The 24,614-nt window shown below is 34.6% G+C and overlaps 1 protein-coding gene across 1 annotated transcript in view; it reads left to right on the plus strand.

The window, feature by feature from the left end:
• tbc1d16 (TBC1 domain family, member 16) overlaps positions 1-22,790 on the plus strand; it is a 94,432-nt gene extending 71,642 nt beyond the window's left edge. The window contains exons 9-13 of the mRNA XM_062036551.1: positions 1-17; positions 1,414-1,600; positions 1,668-1,847; positions 5,889-6,035; positions 20,321-22,790. The exon at positions 1-17 is cut by the window's left edge and continues 118 nt beyond it. Of these exons, the coding sequence (XP_061892535.1) occupies positions 1-17; positions 1,414-1,600; positions 1,668-1,847; positions 5,889-6,035; positions 20,321-20,602 (813 nt within the window). The 3' untranslated portion in view covers positions 20,603-22,790. The remainder of the gene's footprint in view (positions 18-1,413; positions 1,601-1,667; positions 1,848-5,888; positions 6,036-20,320) is intronic.
• The last annotated feature ends 1,824 nt before the right edge of the window (positions 22,791-24,614 follow it).

Below are 24,614 nucleotides of genomic sequence, written 5' to 3' on the forward strand. Positions count from 1 at the left end.
AACGTGGAGATCATGAGGTGAGTGAGCAAGTCCCACAGGGGCCACACATGACTTTCATGCTTGATTGGCTTTGACTCAGCCAAGCACTGCACCATGCTAAGAAGGATTTAAAATAGCATATTTAGTACATTCACTGTACAAACATACATATATACATACATGTACATATACATTCACTGTACAAACATACATATATACATACATGTACATTCACTATACAAACATACATACTGTACATACTGTACATATACATTCACTATACAAACATACATATATACATACATGTACATATACATTCACTATACAAACATACATATACACATACATGTACATATACATTCACTGTACAAACATACATATATACATACTGTACATATACATTCACTGTACAAACATACATATATACATACATGTACATATACATTCACTATACAAACATACATATACACATACTGTACATATACATACATACACTCATGCACATAATCACGTTTCATCAAACATAAATTAACGTTGTTGCCCTAGGGGAAACTGGGTATAACACACGGCACACTGACAAAGCTTAACCTATAGTTACTATAACAATCTACAAGGTTAAAACAGTTGGCTTCTCTTTCTTCCCCTCCATTTTTCTGCTTTCTTTTGTATTTCAAGTTATCATTACATATATGTATTGTTGCATATGAACAACTGTATTGTTGATTATAGAGGTAATTATTGTTATTATTCATTATCAATAGCGATATTTCTATTGGTATTTGTATTGATCCATTTGTAGTGTAATAATGTTAGTTATTAATATTTATTTCACTAACTTCTTCTTTGCTATCACTTTTACTATCATATTTGTACATATCATATTTGCTGATGTTGCTCTATTGTTGTTGTTTTTGTTGTTGTTGTTTTTGTCTCTATGTCTTATCCCCCTCTTGTCCCCTCTGTCTTCCTTTTTTCTCTCTTTCTATCCCCTCCTGCTCCGGCCCGGCTGCACCAATTAATAATATAAATACATTTAATAAAGTCAAATACAAATAAGGCAACAAGAAGTATCCTACACTTCTCTTTGAGTCACTAGAGAGAAAGAAAAACAAATCATTATTATATTCTTGACCCCCTTTCATAATGTTTAAGAATTGTCCTCCAGGTTTTGCCAGCTTAATGATGCATGAGTGCTACCAGAAGCACTTAAAGGGAGGACATGAAATAACTGTCTTATTACAGTAGAAGTTGGCATACAGTCACAACCACTGGAAGTCGGGCTTGTTGTTTGAAGTCAAACACATGTCGGAACATTCTGGGTGGTTCCATGAAGGACGGCCTCGTGTTTCCAAGCTGCCGACGCTCCTTCAGGCGCGTACTAAACATGTCTGCTCAGATGTTGAACATGACAACATGTGTGATTTCTGCCCTCAGGCGCATCCTGCTCAACTACGCCGTGTCCAACCCCGACTTGGGTTACTGCCAAGGCATGTCGGACCTGGTGGCCCCGCTCCTCACCGAGATCCAGGACGAAAGCGACACTTTCTGGTGCTTTGTGGGCCTCATGGAGAACACCATCTTCATCAGCTCGCCGCGCGACGAGGACATGGAGAGGCAGTTGGTACGTCTTTTTCCCCACACCGCTGACTTTCCAGACAAGACGGGTGAAGTTGTGTGGGCGCCCACAGATGTACCTGCGGGAGCTGCTGCGCCTCATGCTGCCTGACTTCCACCAGCACCTGACCACGCTGGGCGAGGACGGCCTCCAGTTGCTCTTCTGCCACCGCTGGATCCTCCTCTGCTTCAAGAGGGAATTCCCAGACACGGAGGCCCTGCGCATGTGGGAGGCCTGCTGGGCGCACTACCAGGTCAGAGTCCAGGTCGCCCTTTGTGGACGCATCATATTTAAAGCCACTACTAGCGACCACGCAGTCTGATAGTTTATATATCAATGATGAAATCTTAACATTGCAACACATGCCAATACGGCCGGGTTAACTTATAAAGTGCAATTTTAAATTTCCCGCCACACTTCCGGTTGAAAAAGCCTTCGGAGGATGACTTATGCGCGTGACGTAGCCCGGGGAACAGAGGTATGCCTTCCTCATTGGATACAATACAAAAAAGCTCTGTTTTCATTTCATAATTCCACCGTATTCTGGACATCTGTGTTGGTGAATCTTTTGCAATTTGTTTAATGAACAATGGAGACTGCAAAGAAGAACGTTGTAGGTGGGGTCGGTGTATAGCGGCTGGCTGTAGCAACACAACAAGGATTACTCACTTGGATAGCAGACGCGCTAGCCGATGCTAACGGTCACCGCACGGATGATCGGGTGAAGTCCTTCGTCGATCGCTGGAACGCAGGTGAGCACGGGTGTTGATGAGCTGGGCAGATGATGGCTGGCTGGCGTAGGTGGAGCGCTAATGTTTTTATCATAACTCTGTGAGGTCCGGTTGCTAAGTTGCTAAGTCAGCCTTAGCGTCGTTAGCAACAGCATTGTTAAGCTTTGCCAGGCTGAGATTTATTAACCGTGTAGTTACATGTCCATGGTTTAATAGTATTGTTGATCTTCTGTCTATCCTTCCAGTCAGGGATTTATTTATTTTGTTTCTATCTGCATTCGAGACAGATGCTATCACGTTAGCTCATGCTAATTAGCATGACCTTCGTCGATGTATTGTCGTGGAGATAAAAGGCACTGAATGTCCATTTCGCGTTCTTGACTCTTATTTTCAAGAGGATATAGTATCCGAGGTGGTTTAAAATACAAATCCGTGATCCACAATAGAAAAAGGAGAGTGTGGAATCCAATGAGCCAGCTTGTACCTAAGTTACGGTCAGAGCGAAAAAAAATATGTATTTCACTGCATTCTAATCCGTCACTCTAACGTTCCTCATCCACGAATCTTTCATCCTCGCTCAAATTGATGGGGTAATGGTCCGAATAGCTCTAGCTGCGTTGAAAACAATAGGAAAATATGAGGGAATGAACAACTGACAACGTCACGCTACTTCCGGTAGGGGCAAGGTTTTTTTTTATCAGAGACCAAAAGTTGCGAACTTTATCGACGTTGTTCTATACTAAATCATTTCAGCAAAAATATGGCAATATCGCAAAATGATCAAGTATGACACATAGAATGGATCTGCTATCACCGTTTAAATAAAAAAATGTCATTTCAGTTAGGCCTTTAATCACTGCAAAAACTCAAATCTAAGTAAGATGAAATATCTCAAATAAGGGTGATATTTGCTTATTTTCTGTCTGATAAGATCATTCTTCTCACTAAGCAGATTTTATGTTAGTGTTTTACTTGTTTTAAGGGTTTTGGTCCTAAATGATCTCAGTAAGATATTACAGCTTGTTGCTGAGATTTGATGACCTACCGTATTTTTCGGAGTATAAATCGCTCCAGAGTATAAGTCGCTCCGGCCGAAAATGCATAACAAAAGAAGGAAAAAAACATATGTAAGTCGCACTGGAGTATAAGTCGCATTTTTGGGGGAAATGTATTTGATAAAACCAAACACCAAGAATAGACATTTGAAAGGCAATTTAGAATTAAAGCTGCAAGCAGCGATGGACGGGACCGACTTTGAGGGCTCATAAAATCCAAACCGGAGCAGTAATTAAACCTCTTTCGTCAACTTTTAATCAGAAGGGTTCAATCTCTCCCCTGTGCTAGTTTGAAGCCGACACGACAAACGCGCTCAGAGGAGATCATGTTTGAAAAAAGGTGACCAGTTTTTACAAAACTTTTGTTTTGAAGGGGGAATTGCAAACTTCCTGTTGATTTTTGCTGGGGGTTGTCAATATATGAAATGTAGTTCTAAGTGAGACCCACATAGAGGTTTTTGTTTCATGTCTATACGACATTCTTACTGGAAGTTACAGGCAGTTTTGTCTGTGTTTTCTTCCTAGGAGCAGTTTTGTCTGTGTTTTATTCCTAGGGGGCGCTAGAGCGCAATTTTGAGTTTTGGGGTTTGGTTTTTTGATTAGATCACAATTTTCGCCAGTCCTGATGTGTGTGTCCAGTTTGGTGAGTTTTGAAGCATGTTAAGGGGGTCAAATTACAGCTCAAAGAGGCAAAGGTGACTGTTTTTACAAAAATTTTGTTTTGAAGGGGGAATTGCAAACTTCCTGTTGATTTTTGCTGAAGGATGTCAGTGTATGAAATCTAGGTCTAAGTGAGACCTACATAGAGGTTTTTGTTTCATGTCTCTACGACATTCCTACTGGAAGTTACAGGCAGTTTTGTCTGTTTAGTTTACAAAATGTAAAATATCTGATCTTATCAGAAGATTGATCTCAGTAAGACATTACAGCTTGTTGTTTGCTGAGATTTGATGACCTACCGTATTTTTCGGATTATAAGTCGCTCCGGAGTATAAGTCGCACCAACCGAAAATGCATAACAAAAGAAGGAAAAAAACATATAAGTCGCACTGGAGTATAAGTCGCATTCTTTGGGGAAATGTATTTGATAAAACCCAACACCAAGAATAGACATTTGAAAGGCAATTTAGAATTAAAGCTGCCAGCAGCGATGGACGGGACCGACTTTGACGGCACATAAAATCCAAACCGGAGCAGTAATTAAAACTCTTTCGTCAACTTTTAATCAGAAGGGTTCAATCTCTCCCCTGTGCTAGTTTGAAGCCGACACGACAAACGCGCTCAGAGGAGATCATGTTTGAAAAAAGGTGACCGGTTTTTACAAAACTTTTGTTTTGAAGGGGGAATTGCAAACTTCCTGTTGATTTTTGCTGGGGGTTGTCAATATATGAAATGTAGGTCTAAGTGAGACCTACATAGAGGTTTTTGTTTCATGTCTCTACGACATTCTTACTGGAAGTTACAGTCAGTTGTTTTCTTCCTAGGAGCAGTTTTGTCTGTGTTTTATTCCTAGGGGGCGCTAGAGCGCAATTTTGAGTTTGGATGTAACTTTTGTTACATCCAGCTCCATGAGGTTTTGTTAAATCCGATTGCTCTGAGCTTATCCAACAGTATAGCGTGGTTAACGGTGTCAAAGGCCTTCAGAAGGTCCAGCATGACCATGCCGCAGTATTTGCCCGCGTCCACCTCATGTTTGATGTGGTCGCTCAGATAGAGAAGGCATGTGTCAGTGGAGTGGTTAGTTCTGAAGCCGGATTGGAATTTGTACATGAGTTTATTAGTGGCAAGGTAACTATCGACCTGTTCATAAACTATTTTTTCCATTACTTTCGAAATGGAACTGAGAATAGAAACAGGTCGGTAGTTGCCAAGTTCCAATTTGCTTCCTTTTTTAAAGAGGGGAGTTACTCTTGCTATCTTAAAATCTTTTTTGGTACTTGGCCTTGTGTAATTGATAGGTTTATTATGTGCGTGATGATCGGGGCAATGATGGAGGCAGAGTCCCTGAGGAATCTGGAGGGAATATTATCAAGGCCGGTGGCCTTGTTAGGGTGGAGCGCGCTCAATTTTTTAAACACCTCATCATCTGTGACCATTTCTAATTTGAAATCATCGTTGGATACTCCTAGCTTTCTGTAGAAGGCTTTAATGTGTTCTACACCAAAGCGACCGGAGTGGTGGGACAGCTTGTTGACAAGAGTTGCGGCTATGCTGGTGAAAAAGATGTTAAGTCTGCTAGCTACCTCCATTTTGTCTGTAATGAGGGAGTCACCCTCCTTGATGCTGATGTTGGCATGATGAATATAGTAATGATATAGATATACCCACAAGTTTGACCAATACATCACTAAACTGAGTATTGTGCTAATGGGTCCATATAAATAGAATAACGTTAGATACAGTGGACATTTAAAAATGGATATTTTTAGCACTTTGTTCTGCCAACCACAAGAAGTTATGTGCGTGCCAAGTGTTTGTCGCTGCTCAAAGATGAAATTGTGTTTCCAGACAGATTACTTCCACCTCTTCCTGTGCATCGCCATCATTGTTCTGTACGGCGAGGATGTGACAGATCAGCAGCTGGCGACCGACCAAATGCTGCTGCACTTCAGCAACTTGTCTATGCACATGAACGGAGAGCTGGTGCTGCGCAAGGTAATAACCATTTATTTCTTACTACTTCGCCCTTGCGATGTCTTGATTTCCCCATATGACACTTCCCACAGAGTATGACCTTTTTTCTATTGTACAATGTGTTAAATACTTCATTTAGACCGGGGGTCAGCAACCCTAAATGTTGAAAGAGCCATATTGGAGCACAAATACTAAACAAAAATCTGTCTGGAGCCGCAAAAAATTTAAAAGTCTTCTATAAGTGTTATAATGAAGGCAACACATGATGTAAGTGTCCATATTAGCCTACTATCAAAATGACTTTAAAAGTCTTATATAAGTGTTATAATGAAGACAACACATGATGTAAGTGTCTATATTAGCCTACTATCAAAATTACTTTAAAAGTCTTATATAAGTGTTATAATGAAGACAACACATGATGTAAGTGTCTATATTAGCCTACTATCAAAATAACTTTAAAAGTCTTATATAAGTGTTATAATGAAGGCAACACATGATGTAAGTGTCTATATTAGCTATATTAGCCTACTATCAAAATGACTTTAAAAGTCTTATATAAGTGTTATAATGAAGGCAACACATGATGTAAGTCAATCAATCAATCAATCAATGTTTATTTATATAGCCCTAAATCACAAGTGTCTCAAAGGGCTGTACAAGCCACAACGACATCCTCGGTAGTGTCTATATTATCTATATTAGCCTACTATCAAAATGACTTTAAAAGTTTTCTATAAGTGTTATAATGAAGGCAACACATGATGTAAGTGTCTATATTAGCCTACTATCAAAATGACATTAAAAGTCTTATATAAGTGTTATAATGAAGGCAACACATGATGTAAGTGTCTATATTAGCCTACTATCAAAATGACTTTAAAAATCTTATATAAGTGTTATAATGAAGGCAACACATGATGTAAGTGTCTATATTAGCCTACTATAAAAATTACTTTAAAAGTCTTATATAAGTGTTATAATGAAGGCAACACATGATGTAAGTGTCTATATTAGCTATATTAGCCTACTATCAAAATGACTTTAAAAGTCTTCTATAAGTGTTATAATGAGGACAACACATGATGTAAGTGTCTATATTAGCCTACTATCAAAATGACTTTAAAAGTGTTATATAAGTGTTATAATGAAGACAACACATGATGTAAGTGTCTATATTAGCCTACTATCAAAATGACTTTAAAAGTCTTATATAAGTGTTATAATGAAGGAAACACATGATGTAAGTGTCTATATTAGCTATATTAGCCTACTATCAAAATGACTTTAAAAGTCTTATATAAGTGTTATAATGAAGGCAACACATGATGTAAGTCAATCAATCAATCAATCAATGTTTATTTATATAGCCCTAAATCACAAGTGTCTCAAAGGGCTGTACAAGCCACAACGACATCCTCGGTAGTGTCTATATTAGCCTACTATCAAAATGACTTTAAAAGTCTTATATAAGTGTTATAATGAAGGCAACACATGATGTAAGTGTCTATATTAGCTATATTAGCCTACTATCAAAATGACTTTAAAAGTCTTATATAAGTGTTATAATGAAGGCAACACATGATGTAAGTGTCTATATTAGCTATATTAGCCTACTATCAAAATTACTTTAAAAGTCTTATATAAGTGTTATAATGAAGACAACACATGATGTAAGTGTCTATATTAGCTATATTAGCCTACTATCAAAATGACTTTAAAAGTCTTCTATAAGTGTTATAATGAGGACAACACATGATGTAAGTGTCTATATTAGCCTACTATCAAAATGACTTTAAAAGTGTTATATAAGTGTTATAATGAAGGCAACACATGATGTAAGTGTCTATATTAGCTATATTAGCCTACTATCAAAATGACTTTAAAAGTCTTATATAAGTGTTATAATGAAGGCAACACATGATGTAAGTGTCTATATTAGCCTACTATCAAAATGACTTTAAAAGTCTTATATAAGTGTTATAATGAAGGCAACACATGATGTAAGTGTCTATATTAGCCTACTATCAAAATGACTTTAAAAGTGTTATATAAGTGTTATAATGAAGACAACACATGATGTAAGTGTCTATATTAGCCTACTATCAAAATGACTTTAAAAGTCTTATATAAGTGTTATAATGAAGACAACACATGATGTAAGTGTCTATATTAGCTTACTATCAAAATGACTTTAAAAGTCTTCTATAAGTGTTATAATGAGGACAACACATGATGTAAGTGTCTATATTAGCCTACTATCAAAATGACTTTAAAAGTGTTATATAAGTGTTATAATGAAGGCAACACATGATGTAAGTGTCTATATTAGCCTACTATCAAAATGACTTTAAAAGTCTTATATAAGTGTTATAATGAAGGCAACACATGATGTAAGTCAATCAATCAATCAATCAATGTTTATTTATATAGCCCTAAATCACAAGTGTCTCAAAGGGCTGTACAAGCCACAACGACATCCTCGGTAGTGTCTATATTATCTATATTAGCCTACTATCAAAATGACTTTAAAAGTTTTCTATAAGTGTTATAATGAAGGCAACACATCATGTAAGTGTCTATATTAGCTATATTAGCCTACTATCAAAATGACTTTAAAAGTCTTATATAAATGTTATAATGAAGGCAACACATCATGTAAGTGTCTATATTAGCCTACTATCAAAATGACTTTAAAAGTCTTATATAAGTGTTATAATGAAGGCAACACATGATGTAAGTGTCTATATTAGCTATATTAGCCTACTATCAAAATGACTTTAAAAGTCTTATATAAGTGTTATAATGAAGGCAACACATGATGTAAGTGTCTATATTAGCTATATTAGCCTACTATCAAAATGACTTTAAAAGTCTTATATAAGTGTTATAATGAAGGCAACACATCATGTAAGTGTCTATATTAGCCTACTATCACAATGACTTTAAAAGTCTTATATAAGTGTTATAATGAAGGCAACACATGATGTAAGTGTCTATATTAGCCTACTATCAAAATGACTTTAAAAGTCTTATATAAGTGTTATAATGAAGGCAACACATGATGTAAGTGTCTATATTAGCCTACTATCAAAATGACTTTAAAAGTCTTATATAAGTGTTATAATGAAGACAACACATGATGTAAGTGTCTATATTAGCCTACTATCAAAATGACTTTAAAAGTCTTATATAAGTGTTATAATGAAGGCAACACATGATGTAAGTGTCTATATTAGCTATATTAGCCTACTATCAAAATGACTTTAAAAGTCTTATATAAGTGTTATAATGAAGGCAACACATCATGTAAGTGTCTATATTAGCTATATTAGCCTACTATCAAAATGACTTTAAAAGTCTTATATAAGTGTTATAATGAAGGCAACACATGATGTAAGAGTCTATATTAGCTATATTAGCCTACTATCAAAATGACTTTAAAAGTCTTATATAAGTGTTATAATGAAGGCAACACATGATGTAAGTGTCTATATTAGCTATATTAGCCTACTATCAAAATGACTTTAAAAGTCTTATATAAGTGTTATAATGAAGGCAACACATCATGTAAGTGTCTATATTAGCCTACTATCAAAATGACTTTAAAAGTCTTATATAAGTGTTATAATGAAGGCAACACATGATGTAAGAGTCTATATTAGCTATATTAGCCTACTATCAAAATGACTTTAAAAGTCTTATATAAGTGTTATAATGAAGGCAACACATGATGTAAGTGTCTATATTAGCTATATTAGCCTACTATCAAAATGACTTTAAAAGTCTTATATAAGTGTTATAATGAAGGCAACACATGATGTAAGTGTCTATATTAGCTATATTAGCCTACTATCTAAATGACTTTAAAAGTCTTATATAAGTGTTATAATGAAGGCAACACATGATGTAAGTGTCTATATTAGCTATATTAGCCTACTATCAAAATGACTTTAAAAGTCTTATATAAGTGTTATAATGAAGGCAACACATGATGTAAGTGTCTATATTAGCCTACTATCAAAATGACTTTAAAAGTCTTATATAAGTGTTATAATGAAGGCAACACATCATGTAAGTGTCCATATTAGCCTACTATCAAAATGACTTTAAAAGTCTTACATAAGTGTTATAATGAAGGCAACACATCATGTAAGTGTCTATATTAGCTATATTAGCCTACTATCAAAATGACTTTAAAAGTCTTATATAAGTGTTATAATGAAGGCAACACATGATGTAAGTGTCTATATTAGCCTACTATCAAAATGACTTTAAAAGTCTTATATAAGTGTTATAATGAAGGCAACACATCATGTAAGTGTCTATATTAGCCTACTATCAAAATGACTTTAAAAGTCTTATATAAGTGTTATAATGAAGGCAACACATGATGTAAGTGTCTATATTAGCTATATTAGCCTACTATCAAAATGACTTTAAAAGTCTTATATAAGTGTTATAATGAAGGCAACACATGATGTAAGTGTCTATATTAGCTATATTAGCCTACTATCAAAATGACTTTAAAAGTCTTATATAAGTGTTATAATGAAGGCAACACATCATGTAAGTGTCTATATTAGCTATATTAGCCTACTATCAAAATGACTTTAAAAGTCTTATATAAGTGTTATAATGAAGGCAACACATCATGTAAGTGTCCATATTAGCCTACTATCAAAATGACTTTAAAAGTCTTATATAAGTGTTATAATGAAGGCAACACATGATGTAAGTGTCTATATTAGCTATATTAGCCTACTATCAAAATGACTTTAAAAGTCTTATATAAGTGTTATAATGAAGGCAACACATCATGTAAGTGTCTATATTAGCCTACTATCAAAATGACTTTAAAAGTCTTATATAAGTGTTATAATGAAGGCAACACATCATGTAAGTGTCTATATTAGCTATATTAGCCTACTATCAAAATGACTTTAAAAGTCTTATATAAGTGTTATAATGAAGGCAACACATGATGTAAGAGTCTACATTAGCTATATTAGCCTACTATCAAAATGACTTTAAAAGTCTTATAAGTGTTATAATGAAGGCAACACATCATGTAAGTGTCTATATTAGCCTACTATCACAATGACTTTAAAAGTCTTATATAAGTGTTATAATGAAGGCAACACATGATGTAAGTGTCTATATTAGCCTACTATCAAAATGACTTTAAAAGTCTTATATAAGTGTTATAATGAAGGCAACACATGATGTAAGTGTCTATATTAGCTATATTAGCCTACTATAAAAATGACTTTAAAAGTCTTATATAAGTGTTATAATGAAGGCAACACATGATGTAAGTGTCTATATTAGCTATATTAGCCTACTATCAAAATGACTTTAAAAGTCTTATATAAGTGTTATAATGAAGGCAACACATGATGTGTCTATATTAGCCTGCTATCAAAATGACTTTAAAAGTCTTATATACGTGTTATAATGAAGGCAACACATGATGTAAGTGTCTATATTAGCTATATTAGCCTACTATCAAAATGACTTTAAAAGTCTTATATAAGTGTTATAATGAAGGCAACACATCATGTAAGTGTCCATATTAGCCTACTATCAAAATGACTTTAAAAGTCTTATATAAGTGTTATAATGAAGGCAACACATCATGTAAGTGTCTATATTAGCTATATTAGCCTACTATCAAAATGACTTTAAAAGTCTTATATAAGTGTTATAATGAAGGCAACACATGATGTAAGAGTCTATATTAGCTATATTAGCCTACTATCAAAATGACTTTAAAAGTCTTATATAAGTGTTATAATGAAGGCAACACATGATGTAAGTGTCTATATTAGCTATATTAGCCTACTATCAAAATGACTTTAAAAGTCTTATATAAGTGTTATAATGAAGGCAACACATCATGTAAGTGTCTATATTAGCCTACTATCAAAATGACTTTAAAAGTCTTATATAAGTGTTATAATGAAGGCAACACATGATGTAAGTGTCTATATTAGCTATATTAGCCTACTATCTAAATGACTTTAAAAGTCTTATATAAGTGTTATAATGAAGGCAACACATGATGTAAGTGTCTATATTAGCTATATTAGCCTACTATCAAAATGACTTTAAAAGTCTTATATAAGTGTTATAATGAAGGCAACACATGATGTAAGTGTCTATATTAGCCTACTATCAAAATGACTTTAAAAGTCTTATATAAGTGTTATAATGAAGGCAACACATCATGTAAGTGTCCATATTAGCCTACTATCAAAATGACTTTAAAAGTCTTATATAAGTGTTATAATGAAGGCAACACATCATGTAAGTGTCTATATTAGCTATATTAGCCTACTATCAAAATGACTTTAAAAGTCTTATATAAGTGTTATAATGAAGGCAACACATGATGTAAGTGTCTATATTAGCCTACTATCAAAATGACTTTAAAAGTCTTATATAAGTGTTATAATGAAGGCAACACATGATGTAAGTGTCTATATTAGCTATATTAGCCTACTATAAAAATGACTTTAAAAGTCTTATATAAGTGTTATAATGAAGGCAACACATGATGTAAGTGTCTATATTAGCTATATTAGCCTACTATCAAAATGACTTTAAAAGTCTTATATAAGTGTTATAATGAAGGCAACACATGATGTAAGTGTCTATATTAGCCTACTATCAAAATGACTTTAAAAGTCTTATATAAGTGTTATAATGAAGGCAACACATGATGTAAGTGTCTATATTAGCTATATTAGCCTACTATCAAAATGACTTTAAAAGTCTTATATAAGTGTTATAATGAAGGCAACACATCATGTAAGTGTCCATATTAGCCTACTATCAAAATGACTTTAAAAGTCTTATATAAGTGTTATAATGAAGGCAACACATCATGTAAGTGTCTATATTAGCCTACTATCAAAATGACTTTAAAAGTCTTATATAAGTGTTATAATGAAGGCAACACATGATGTAAGTGTCTATATTAGCTATATTAGCCTACTATCAAAATGACTTTAAAAGTCTTATATAAGTGTTATAATGAAGGCAACACATGATGTAAGTGTCTATATTAGCCTACTATCAAAATGACTTTAAAAGTCTTATATAAGTGTTATAATGAAGGCAACACATCATGTAAGTGTCCATATTAGCCTACTATCAAAATGACTTTAAAAGTCTTATATAAGTGTTATAATGAAGGCAACACATCATGTAAGTGTCTATATTAGCTATATTAGCCTACTATCAAAATGACTTTAAAAGTCTTATATAAGTGTTATAATGAAGGCAACACATGATGTAAGTGTCTATATTAGCCTACTATCAAAATGACTTTAAAAGTCTTATATAAGTGTTATAATGAAGGCAACACATCATGTAAGTGTCTATATTAGCCTACTATCAAAATGACTTTAAAAGTCTTATATAAGTGTTATAATGAAGGCAACACATGATGTAAGTGTCTATATTAGCTATATTAGCCTACTATCAAAATGACTTTAAAAGTCTTATATAAGTGTTATAATGAAGGCAACACATCATGTAAGTGTCTATATTAGCCTACTATCAAAATGACTTTAAAAGTCTTATATAAGTGTTATAATGAAGGCAACACATCATGTAAGTGTCTATATTAGCTATATTAGCCTACTATCAAAATGACTTTAAAAGTCTTATATAAGTGTTATATTGAAGGCAACACATGATGTAAGTGTCTATATTAGCTATATTAGCCTACTATCAAAATGACTTTAAAAGTCTTATATAAGTGTTATAATGAAGGCAACACATCATGTAAGTGTCTATATTAGCCTACTATCAAAATGACTTTAAAAGTCTTATATAAGTGTTATAATGAAGGCAACACATCATGTAAGTGTCTATATTAGCTATATTAGCCTACTATCAAAATGACTTTAAAAGTCTTATATAAGTGTTATAATGAAGGCAACACATGATGTAAGTGTCTATATTAGCTATATTAGCCTACTATCAAAATGACTTTAAAAGTCTTATATAAGTGTTATAATGAAGGCAACACATCATGTAAGTGTCTATATTAGCCTACTATCAAAATGACTTTAAAAGTCTTATATAAGTGTTATAATGAAGGCAACACATGATGTAAGAGTCTACATTAGCTATATTAGCCTACTATCACAATGACTTTAAAAGTCTTATATAAGTGTTATAATGAAGGCAACACATGATGTAAGTGTCTATATTAGCCTACTATCAAAATGACTTTAAAAGTCTTATATAAGTGTTATAATGAAGGCAACACATGATGTAAGTGTCTATATTAGCTATATTAGCCTACTATAAAAATGACTTTAAAAGTCTTATATAAGTGTTATAATGAAGGCAACACATGATGTAAGTGTCTATATTAGCTATATTAGCCTACTATCAAAATGACTTTAAAAGTCTTATATAAGTGTTATAATGAAGGCAACACATGATGTAAGTGTCTATATTAGCTATATTAGCCTACTATCAAAATGACTTTAAAAGTCTTATATAAGTGTTATAATGAAGGCAACACATGATGTAAGTGTCTATATTAGCTATATTAGCCTACTATCAAAATGACTTTAAAAGTCTTATATAAGTGTTATAATGAAGGCAACACATCATGTAAGTGTCCATATTAGCCTACTATCAAAATGACTTTAAAAGTCTTATATAAGTGTTATAATGAAGGCAACACATCATGTAAGTGTCTATATTAGCTATATTAGCCTACTATCAAAATGACTTTAAAAGTCTTATATAAGTGTTATAATGAAGGCAACACATGATGTAAGAGTCTATATTAGCTATATTAGCCTACTATCAAAATGACTTTAAAAGTCTTATATAAGTGTTATAATGAAGGCAACACATGATGTAAGTGTCTATATTAGCTATATTAGCCTACTATCAAAATGACTTTAAAAGTCTTATATAAGTGTTATAATGAAGGCAACACATGATGTAAGTGTCTATATTAGCCTACTATCAAAATGACTTTAAAAGTCTTATATAAGTGTTATAATGAAGGCAACACATGATGTAAGTGTCTATATTAGCTATATTAGCCTACTATCAAAATGACTTTAAAAGTCTTATATAAGTGTTATAATGAAGGCAACACATCATGTAAGTGTCCATATTAGCCTACTATCAAAATGACTTTAAAAGTCTTATATAAGTGTTATAATGAAGGCAACACATCATGTAAGTGTCTATATTAGCTATATTAGCCTACTATCAAAATGACTTTAAAAGTCTTATATAAGTGTTATAATGAAGGCAACACATGATGTAAGAGTCTATATTAGCTATATTAGCCTACTATCAAAATGACTTTAAAAGTCTTATATAAGTGTTATAATGAAGGCAACACATGATGTAAGTGTCTATATTAGCTATATTAGCCTACTATCAAAATGACTTTAAAAGTCTTATATAAGTGTTATAATGAAGGCAACACATCATGTAAGTGTCTATATTAGCCTACTATCAAAATGACTTTAAAAGTCTTATATAAGTGTTATAATGAAGGCAACACATGATGTAAGTGTCTATATTAGCTATATTAGCCTACTATCAAAATGACTTTAAAAGTCTTATATAAGTGTTATAATGAAGGCAACACATGATGTAAGTGTCTATATTAGCCTACTATCAAAATGACTTTAAAAGTCTTATATAAGTGTTATAATGAAGGCAACACATCATGTAAGTGTCCATATTAGCCTACTATCAAAATGACTTTAAAAGTCTTATATAAGTGTTATAATGAAGGCAACACATCATGTAAGTGTCTATATTAGCTATATTAGCCTACTATCAAAATGACTTTAAAAGTCTTATATAAGTGTTATAATGAAGGCAACACATGATGTAAGTGTCTATATTAGCCTACTATCAAAATGACTTTAAAAGTCTTATATAAGTGTTATAATGAAGGCAACACATCATGTAAGTGTCTATATTAGCCTACTATCAAAATGACTTTAAAAGTCTTATATAAGTGTTATAATGAAGGCAACACATGATGTAAGTGTCTATATTAGCTATATTAGCCTACTATCAAAATGACTTTAAAAGTCTTATATAAGTGTTATAATGAAGGCAACACATCATGTAAGTGTCTATATTAGCCTACTATCAAAATGACTTTAAAAGTCTTATATAAGTGTTATAATGAAGGCAACACATCATGTAAGTGTCTATATTAGCTATATTAGCCTACTATCAAAATGACTTTAAAAGTCTTATATAAGTGTTATAATGAAGGCAACACATGATGTAAGAGTCTACATTAGCTATATTAGCCTACTATCAAAATGACTTTAAAAGTCTTATATAAGTGTTATAATGAAGGCAACACATGATGTAAGTGTCTATATTAGCTATATTAGCCTACTATCAAAATGACTTTAAAAGTCTTATATAAGTGTTATAATGAAGGCAACACATGATGTAAGTGTCTATATTAGCTATATTAGCCTACTATCAAAATGACTTTAAAAGTCTTATATAAGTGTTATAATGAAGGCAACACATCATGTAAGTGTCTATATTAGCCTACTATCAAAATGACTTTAAAAGTCTTATATAAGTGTTATAATGAAGGCAACACATCATGTAAGTGTCTATATTAGCTATATTAGCCTACTATCAAAATGACTTTAAAAGTCTTATATAAGTGTTATATTGAAGGCAACACATGATGTAAGTGTCTATATTAGCTATTAGCCTACTATCAAAATGACTTTAAAAGTCTTATATAAGTGTTATAATGAAGGCAACACATCATGTAAGTGTCTATATTAGCCTACTATCAAAATGACTTTAAAAGTCTTATATAAGTGTTATAATGAAGGCAACACATCATGTAAGTGTCTATATTAGCTATATTAGCCTACTATCAAAATGACTTTAAAAGTCTTATATAAGTGTTATAATGAAGGCAACACATGATGTAAGTGTCTATATTAGCTATATTAGCCTACTATCAAAATGACTTTAAAAGTCTTATATAAGTGTTATAATGAAGGCAACACATCATGTAAGTGTCTATATTAGCCTACTATCAAAATGACTTTAAAAGTCTTATATAAGTGTTATAATGAAGGCAACACATCATGTAAGTGTCTATATTAGCTATATTAGCCTACTATCAAAATGACTTTAAAAGTCTTATATAAGTGTTATAATGAAGGCAACACATCATGTAAGTGTCTATATTAGCCTACTATCAAAATGACTTTAAAAGTCTTATATAAGTGTTATAATGAAGGCAACACATCATGTAAGTGTCTATATTAGCTATATTAGCCTACTATCAAAATGACTTTAAAAGTCTTATATAAGTGTTATATTGAAGGCAACACATGATGTAAGTGTCTATATTAGCTATTAGCCTACTATCAAAATGACTTTAAAAGTCTTATATAAGTGTTATAATGAAGGCAACACATCATGTAAGTGTCTATATTAGCCTACTATCAAAATGACTTTAAAAGTCTTATATAAGTGTTATAATGAAGGCAACACATCATGTAAGTGTCTATATTAGCTATATTAGCCTACTATCAAAATGACTTTAAAAGTCTTATATAAGTGTTATAATGAAGGCAACACATGATGTAAGTGTCTATATTAGCTATATTAGCCTACTATCAAAATGACTTTAAAAGTCTTATATAAGTGTTATAATGAAGGCAACACATGATGTAAGTGTCTATATTAGCCTACTATCAAAATGACTTTAAAAGTCTTATATAAGTGTTATAATGAAGGCAACACATCATGTAAGTGTCTATATTAGCTATATTAGCCTACTATCAAAGGCCGACGCAAGTCTTCGTTGACAGAAATGTTGTATTTAAATGTTTTATTCTACACATTTTTGCAACATTGGAAATCATTAGTAAAACGGAGGTTTCTCACAGGTTAGATAACTTCTGGAAATAACTGGGTTAGAATTACTAAAGGTATAGATGTGTGTGTCCAAGTTTAAGGAAACTTTCTTCTAATGGATTTATTACAATCTTTGCAAGCTGGGTAATGTTTGCTGTGGTCTGGAACAACAAGGCACACAAACAGAAATGCAGCCAATATTACTAACATCTTAATTTCCCCTCTGGGATGAATAAAGTACTTCTGATTCTGATGATGTGTCATGAGACATGCAAATATACATTATATACAAAGAGGATAAAAGTAAAGGAAATTAAATGAGCTCAAATATAGCTACAAACGAGGAATAATGATGCAATATGTACATACAGCTAGCCTAAATAGCGTGTTAGCATCGATTAGCTTGCATGCAGTGTCCAAATATGCCTGATTAGCACTCCAACAAGTCAATAACATCAACAAAACTTACCTTTGTGCATTCACGCACAACATAAAACGTTTGGTGGACAAATTGAGACAAATAAGGAGTGGCATAAAACACGTCTTTCTGTGGCAGCGTTGGAGAAAGTTATACATGTAAACAAACTACGATGAGTTCAAGGACCGCTGAAATTAGTAGGACAAAACGGCGCTTGCCAAATCCTCTCATCAGTGAATCATGTTTAATACAAACAGTGGGATTTATAACAATTAGGAAGGTTTGTGTCTCCAACAGAAAATATATTAAAACAAAAAATATATTTTTCCATTTTCACACATCTATGATAGAGGACCAGGGCCGCAGGTTGCTGACCCCCTGATGAAGGGTAATAAACAATGAAGCTATCTGCAAGCTAAGACAAATGAAATATGTGGAGTCAAAACTATACATGCTAACAAAACTCATTTTATTTTATAACATTGTCTTGAATGCAGAGTAGCCAGAAATTGTACTCTAGTAAGAGTACTGTTACTTTAGAGATGTATTACTCAAGTAAAAGTAAAGAGTAGTCACCCAAATATTTACTTGAGTAAAAGTAAAAAGTATGTTGTGAAAAAACTACTCAAATAACCTGTTTGTTTAACGATGACGGCAACAAATAATGCACAGAAACATAAAAATAGCAATGAGCAAATTCAGAGCCAGGAATATCTCTTAAGCAACTAAAACAATAATATATATTAAATAATAATACATTAACATTAAAATAAATTAAGGCAAATTGAGCCACAATAACTTAACAGCACCATAGGCTCAGTAGGCAGACATTACAAAGGAAAATAACAAGTTAGCCTTTACGCAAACCGTAAACTGATAGGTGTGGGCTGCACCTGAGAACACACTGTGCACTTCTGATTGGTGTTTCTCTGTGTGTGTGTGTGTGTGTGTGTGTGTGTGTGTGTGTGTGTGTGTGTGTGTGTGTGTGTGTGTGTGTGTGTGTGTGTGTGTGTGTGTGTGTGTGTGTGTGTGTGTGTGTGTGTGTGTGTGTGTGTGTGTGTGTGTGTGTGTGTATCTCTGTCTGTCTATGAGGCTGCAGTGCGTTAATAAATGTCCCCACACGATGTACATTTGACAGTGATTCATAGCAGGGAAGCTGACAGCCTAAATATCTACTAACGTTACTTACCGCCATGTGCTTCCTCAAATTTGATGTTGAGTTCATGTAAGCTTAAGCTTGTTAATCACATGACCGCCTGGCTCTGTTTGATTGGTGAAACGCAGGCATGTGGTAGATCCTACTTTGAAGGTCTGTCTGACAAACCAAAACAAACATCAACAGATGGATAAAAATCAGTAGCGAGTAGCTAGCTGAATGTAGATAAATGGAGCGGAGTAAAAGTAGCGTTCCTTCTCTATAAATATACTCGAGTAAAAGTAAAAGTATGTTGCATTAAAACTACTCTTAGAAGTACAATTGATCCCAAAAGTTACTCAAGTAGATGTACCGGAGTAAATGTAGCGCGTTACTACCCACCTCTGCTTAAGTTGTAATGTGCTACATCTCTGCTGGGGTTGGCCACTAAAAGAGGGGATGCCAGGTTGCCGTGGCGACGACAAAGAGGCCGTCAGAATGACTTTTAAGATGAAACGGAATCTAAACGGAGGACACTTCATTTAAATGTGCATGCGCTGCTCTCACCCTCCCAGCCCACACAGGCCGTGGTGAGGCGTTCACTGACCTTGTTACCAAGAGGATTTATGTGCGCTGCCTGCGTCCTCATCTTTATGGATGCCGCCATCGCGTTAGCATGCCGCTCATGTTCTCCTTTTGTTTAGCAGCATTTGCATCATTTCTTAGCCAATGTTGTGTTTTCCCTCCACAAGGCCACTGGTTATTTCATAGCTTGGTGTTAGGAGCGTGTGCAAGAAGCTGTTTAGCATGCACTAACGTCAAGGCTCATGTCCTCTCCAGGCGCGCAGCCTCCTCTACCAGTTCCGCCTTCTACCCAGAATCCCCTGCAGCCTCCACGACCTGTGCAAACTGTGCGGGCCGGGGATGTGGGACAGTCGCTACATCCCCGCCGTGGAGTGCTCAGGACAACACCCGGACTCTCAGAGCTGCCCTTACGGGGGCACGTCCACGCCGCGGCCCCCCTCGCCTTCTCCGTCATGCATGCCCTCGCCAAACCACGCCCCCAAACCCCCCCGAGGCTCGAAGAGTCAGGATATTTTCACCTTCAGGAAACAGTCCTGAGAGAGAGTTCACGGGGAGGCTGCGTTGCTGGAATGTTTGCGGCCTCAATAAGGACATCTGTCACATCAGACCCAAGGTCAACCAATCTCCTTTCCTTTTCAAGTCCAGCGGACAATCGGCAGCCATTATGCCGGCCGGAGGCGACCCCAGGCTGTGCTTCGCCGCCGGCTTGGCACTCTTCCACCGACTGTGGGGTGGTGCATCAGGGTCTGAGTACTGAATTCTTGCGGTCTGACCACAGAAGAGGTCAAACTGTGAATGAATCCACTTTGTCCTCATTATTCTGTGCATTTATCTTCACTGAGAGAGATATTTTTATCCAACTTCCAGGTCGACGGACGGCTTTTGTTTCACATCCATTGTTTTTTCTCGCCGATACCAATATTTAGCAATATTATAAGCCTGCATGTAGAGAACACATCTTGGACGGCAAACACAAATCACTATAGCACCATCCATCAAGTTATCTAGTCCAGTGTTTTTCAACTAGTGTGCCGTGAGATACAGTCTGGTGTGCCGTGGGGAGATGATCTAATTTCACCTACCGTAATTTCCGGACTATAAGCCGCTACTTTTTCCCCTCGTTCTGGTCCCTGCGGCTTATACAAGGGTGCGGCTTATTTACGGCCTGTTCTTCTCCGACACCGACGAAGAGGATTTCGGTGGTTTTAGTACGCAGGAGGAAGACGATGACACAATGATTAAAGACTGACTTTTCATATACCGGTAGGCTGGTTATTTTGATAACGTACAGGCGAGCACTTTGTATTACTTTGCACCGTTGTATTATTTGTACTCTGCACGAATGCTGTTCGCCATGTCAAAGATGTGAAAGTTTGATTGAATGATTGAAAGATTTATAGTTAATAAATGGGACGCTTTGCGTTCCCAAACAGTCATCTCTGTCCCGACAATCCCCTCCGTGGTAGCAGGAACCCCTATATACTACGCTAATTACACATCAAAACCCTGCGGCTTATATATGGAGCAATCTGTATTTTCCCCTAAATTTAGCTGGTGCGGCTTATAGTCAGGTGCGGCTTATAGTCCGGAAATTACGGTATTTGGGTTAAAAATATTTTTTGCAAACCAGTAATTATAGTCTGCAAATGATGTGTTGTTGTTGAGTTTCTGTTCTGTCTGGAGATCGGCAGACTTACCACGTTATACTCTTCCATATCAGTAGGTGCTTTGTAGATGTTGGAAACAGCGGGAGGCAGAGTGCAGGTAAAAAGGTGTCTAATGCTTTTTCGTGCCCCTAAGAAAAAGCATTGAAGCTTAGGGAAGGCTATGCAGAACGAAACTAAAACTGAACTGGCTACAAAGTAAACAAAAACAGAATGCTGGACGACAGCAAAGACTTACTGTGGAGCAAAGACGGCGTCCACAATGTACATCCGAACATGACATGACAATCAACAATGTCCCCACAAAGAAGGATAAAAACAACTGAAATATTCTTGATTGCTAAAACAAAGCAGATGCGGGAAATAACGCTCAAAGGAAGACATGAAACTGCTACAGGAAAATACCACCAAAATAGGAGCGCAAGACAAGAAGTAAAACACTACACACAGGAAAACAGCAAAAAAGTCCAAATAAGTCAGGGTGTGATGTGACAGTACACCTACTTTGAGACAAGAGCTATATTGATGCATGGTTGGTTATGGTTTGAAGTCATATCCAAAAACTACGGTGACGACTTTTTACTGTCAACTGAGTTTAGTTTTTTTAGTGATTCCTGCTGCTGGTGTGCCTCCGCATTTTTTCAACGCAAAAAATGTGCCTTGGCTCAAAAAAGGTTGAAAAAAAAACGGATCTAGTCACATGATGCTGTTAAGCCATGTTGCACCACACTTTGGAGCTATAAACATGGCAAACACCACCCAATTGTACATGAACCAAAGAAGGAAAAAAATCAGTTCAATCCATCCACCCAAAAATATAAAGACCAAACACAGAATACCGTATTTTTAGGACTATAAGTCACAGTTTTTTTCATAGTTTGGGTGCGACTTATACTCAGGAGCGACTTATGTGTGAAATTATTAACACATTAGCGTAAAATATCAAATAATGTTATTTATAGAGATGTCCGATAATATCGGTCTGCCGATATTATCGGCCGATAAATGCGTTAAAATGTAATATCGGAAATTACCGGTATCGGTTTTTTTTATTATCAGTATCGTTTTTTTTGGTTTTTTTTTTGTTTTTTGTATTCAATCCACATCAAAAACACAACATACACTTACAATTAGTGCACCAACCCAAAAAACCTCCCCCATTTACACTCATTCACACAAAAGGGTTGTTTCTTTCTGTTATTAATATTCTGGTTCCCACATTATATATCAATATATATCAATACAGTCTGCAAGGGATACAGTCCGTAAGCACACATGGTTGTGCGTGCTGCTGCTCCACTAATAGTACTAACCTTTAACACTTAATTTGACTCATTTTCATTCATTACTAGTTTCTATGTAACTGTTTTTATATTGTTTTACTTTCTTTTTTATTCAAGAAAATGTTTTTAATTTATTTATCTTATTTTATTTGATTCATTTTATTAAAAAGTACCTTATCTTCACCATACCTGGTTGTCCAAATTAGACATAATAATGTGTTAATTCCACGACTGTATATATCGGTTGATATCGGTATCGGTAATTAAAGAGTTGGACAATATCGGCATATCGGATATCGGCAAAAAGCCATTATCGGACATCCCTAGTTATTGATCTCATTCACGTAAGAGACCAGACGTATAAGATTTCATGGGATTTAGCGATTAGGAGTGACAGATTGTTTGGTAAACGTATAGCATGTTCTATATGTTATAGTTATTTGAATGACTCTTACCATAATATGTTACGTTAACATACCAGGCACCTTCTCAGTTGGTTATTTATGCCTCATATAACGTACACTTATTCAGCCTGTTGTTCACTATTCTTTAGACATTTTAAATTGCCTTTCAAATGTCTATTCTTGCTGTTGGCTTTTATCAGATACATTTCCCCCCAAAAATGCGACTTATACATGTTTTTTTCCTTCTTTATTATGCATTTTCGGCCGTTGCGACTTATACTCCGAAAAATACGGTAACTAGAACAACAATGAAGTACATCATCCCTTGTTGATTGCCTTTAATTACCATATTTTTCGGAGTATAAGTCGCACCGGCCGAAAATGCATAATAAAGAAGGAAAAAAACATATATAAGTCGCATTTTTTGGGGGAATGTATTTGATAAAAGCCAACAGCAAGAATAGACATTTGAAAGGCAATTTAAAATGTCTAAAGAATAGTGAACAACAGGCTGAATAAGTGTACGTTATATGAGGCATAAATAACCAACTGGTATGTTAATGTAACATATTATGGTAAGAGTCATTCAAATAACTATAACATATAGAACATGCTATACGTTTACCAAACAATCTGTCACTCCTAATCGCTAAATCCCATGAAATCTTATACGTCTAGTCTCTTACGTGAATGAGATCAATAATATTATTTGATATTTTACGCTAATGTGTTAATAATTTCACACATAAGTCGCTCCTGAGTATAAGTCGCACCCCCGGCCAAACTATGAAAAAAACTGCGACTTATAGTCCGGAAAATACGGTATAAACATGGCAAACACCACCCAATTGTACATGAACCAAAGAAGAACAAAAATCCGTTGAATCCATCCTCCCAAAAATATAAAGACCAAACACATTCTATACAGAATAACTAGAACAACAACAAAGTACATCATCTCTTGTTCATTGCCTTTAATTAGTTAGGAATTATTGACTTATTATTTTCATAGCTAGACCATAAAAAATGTTTACAACTCTCTAAATAAGTTATTATAAGAGTTGGCTAGACATGGAATAACATCCACACAGTCATCATCTAATAGTACTGTATCAGGCCTGGGCAATTATTTGGACTCGGGGGCCAAATTTAGATAAAAAAAGTGTGTCTGGGGGCCGGTATATCTATTTTTAGGAAC

Source organism: Entelurus aequoreus, linkage group LG25, assembly GCF_033978785.1.
Source record: "Entelurus aequoreus isolate RoL-2023_Sb linkage group LG25, RoL_Eaeq_v1.1, whole genome shotgun sequence".
Classification (NCBI taxonomy): Eukaryota; Metazoa; Chordata; class Actinopteri; order Syngnathiformes; family Syngnathidae; genus Entelurus; species Entelurus aequoreus.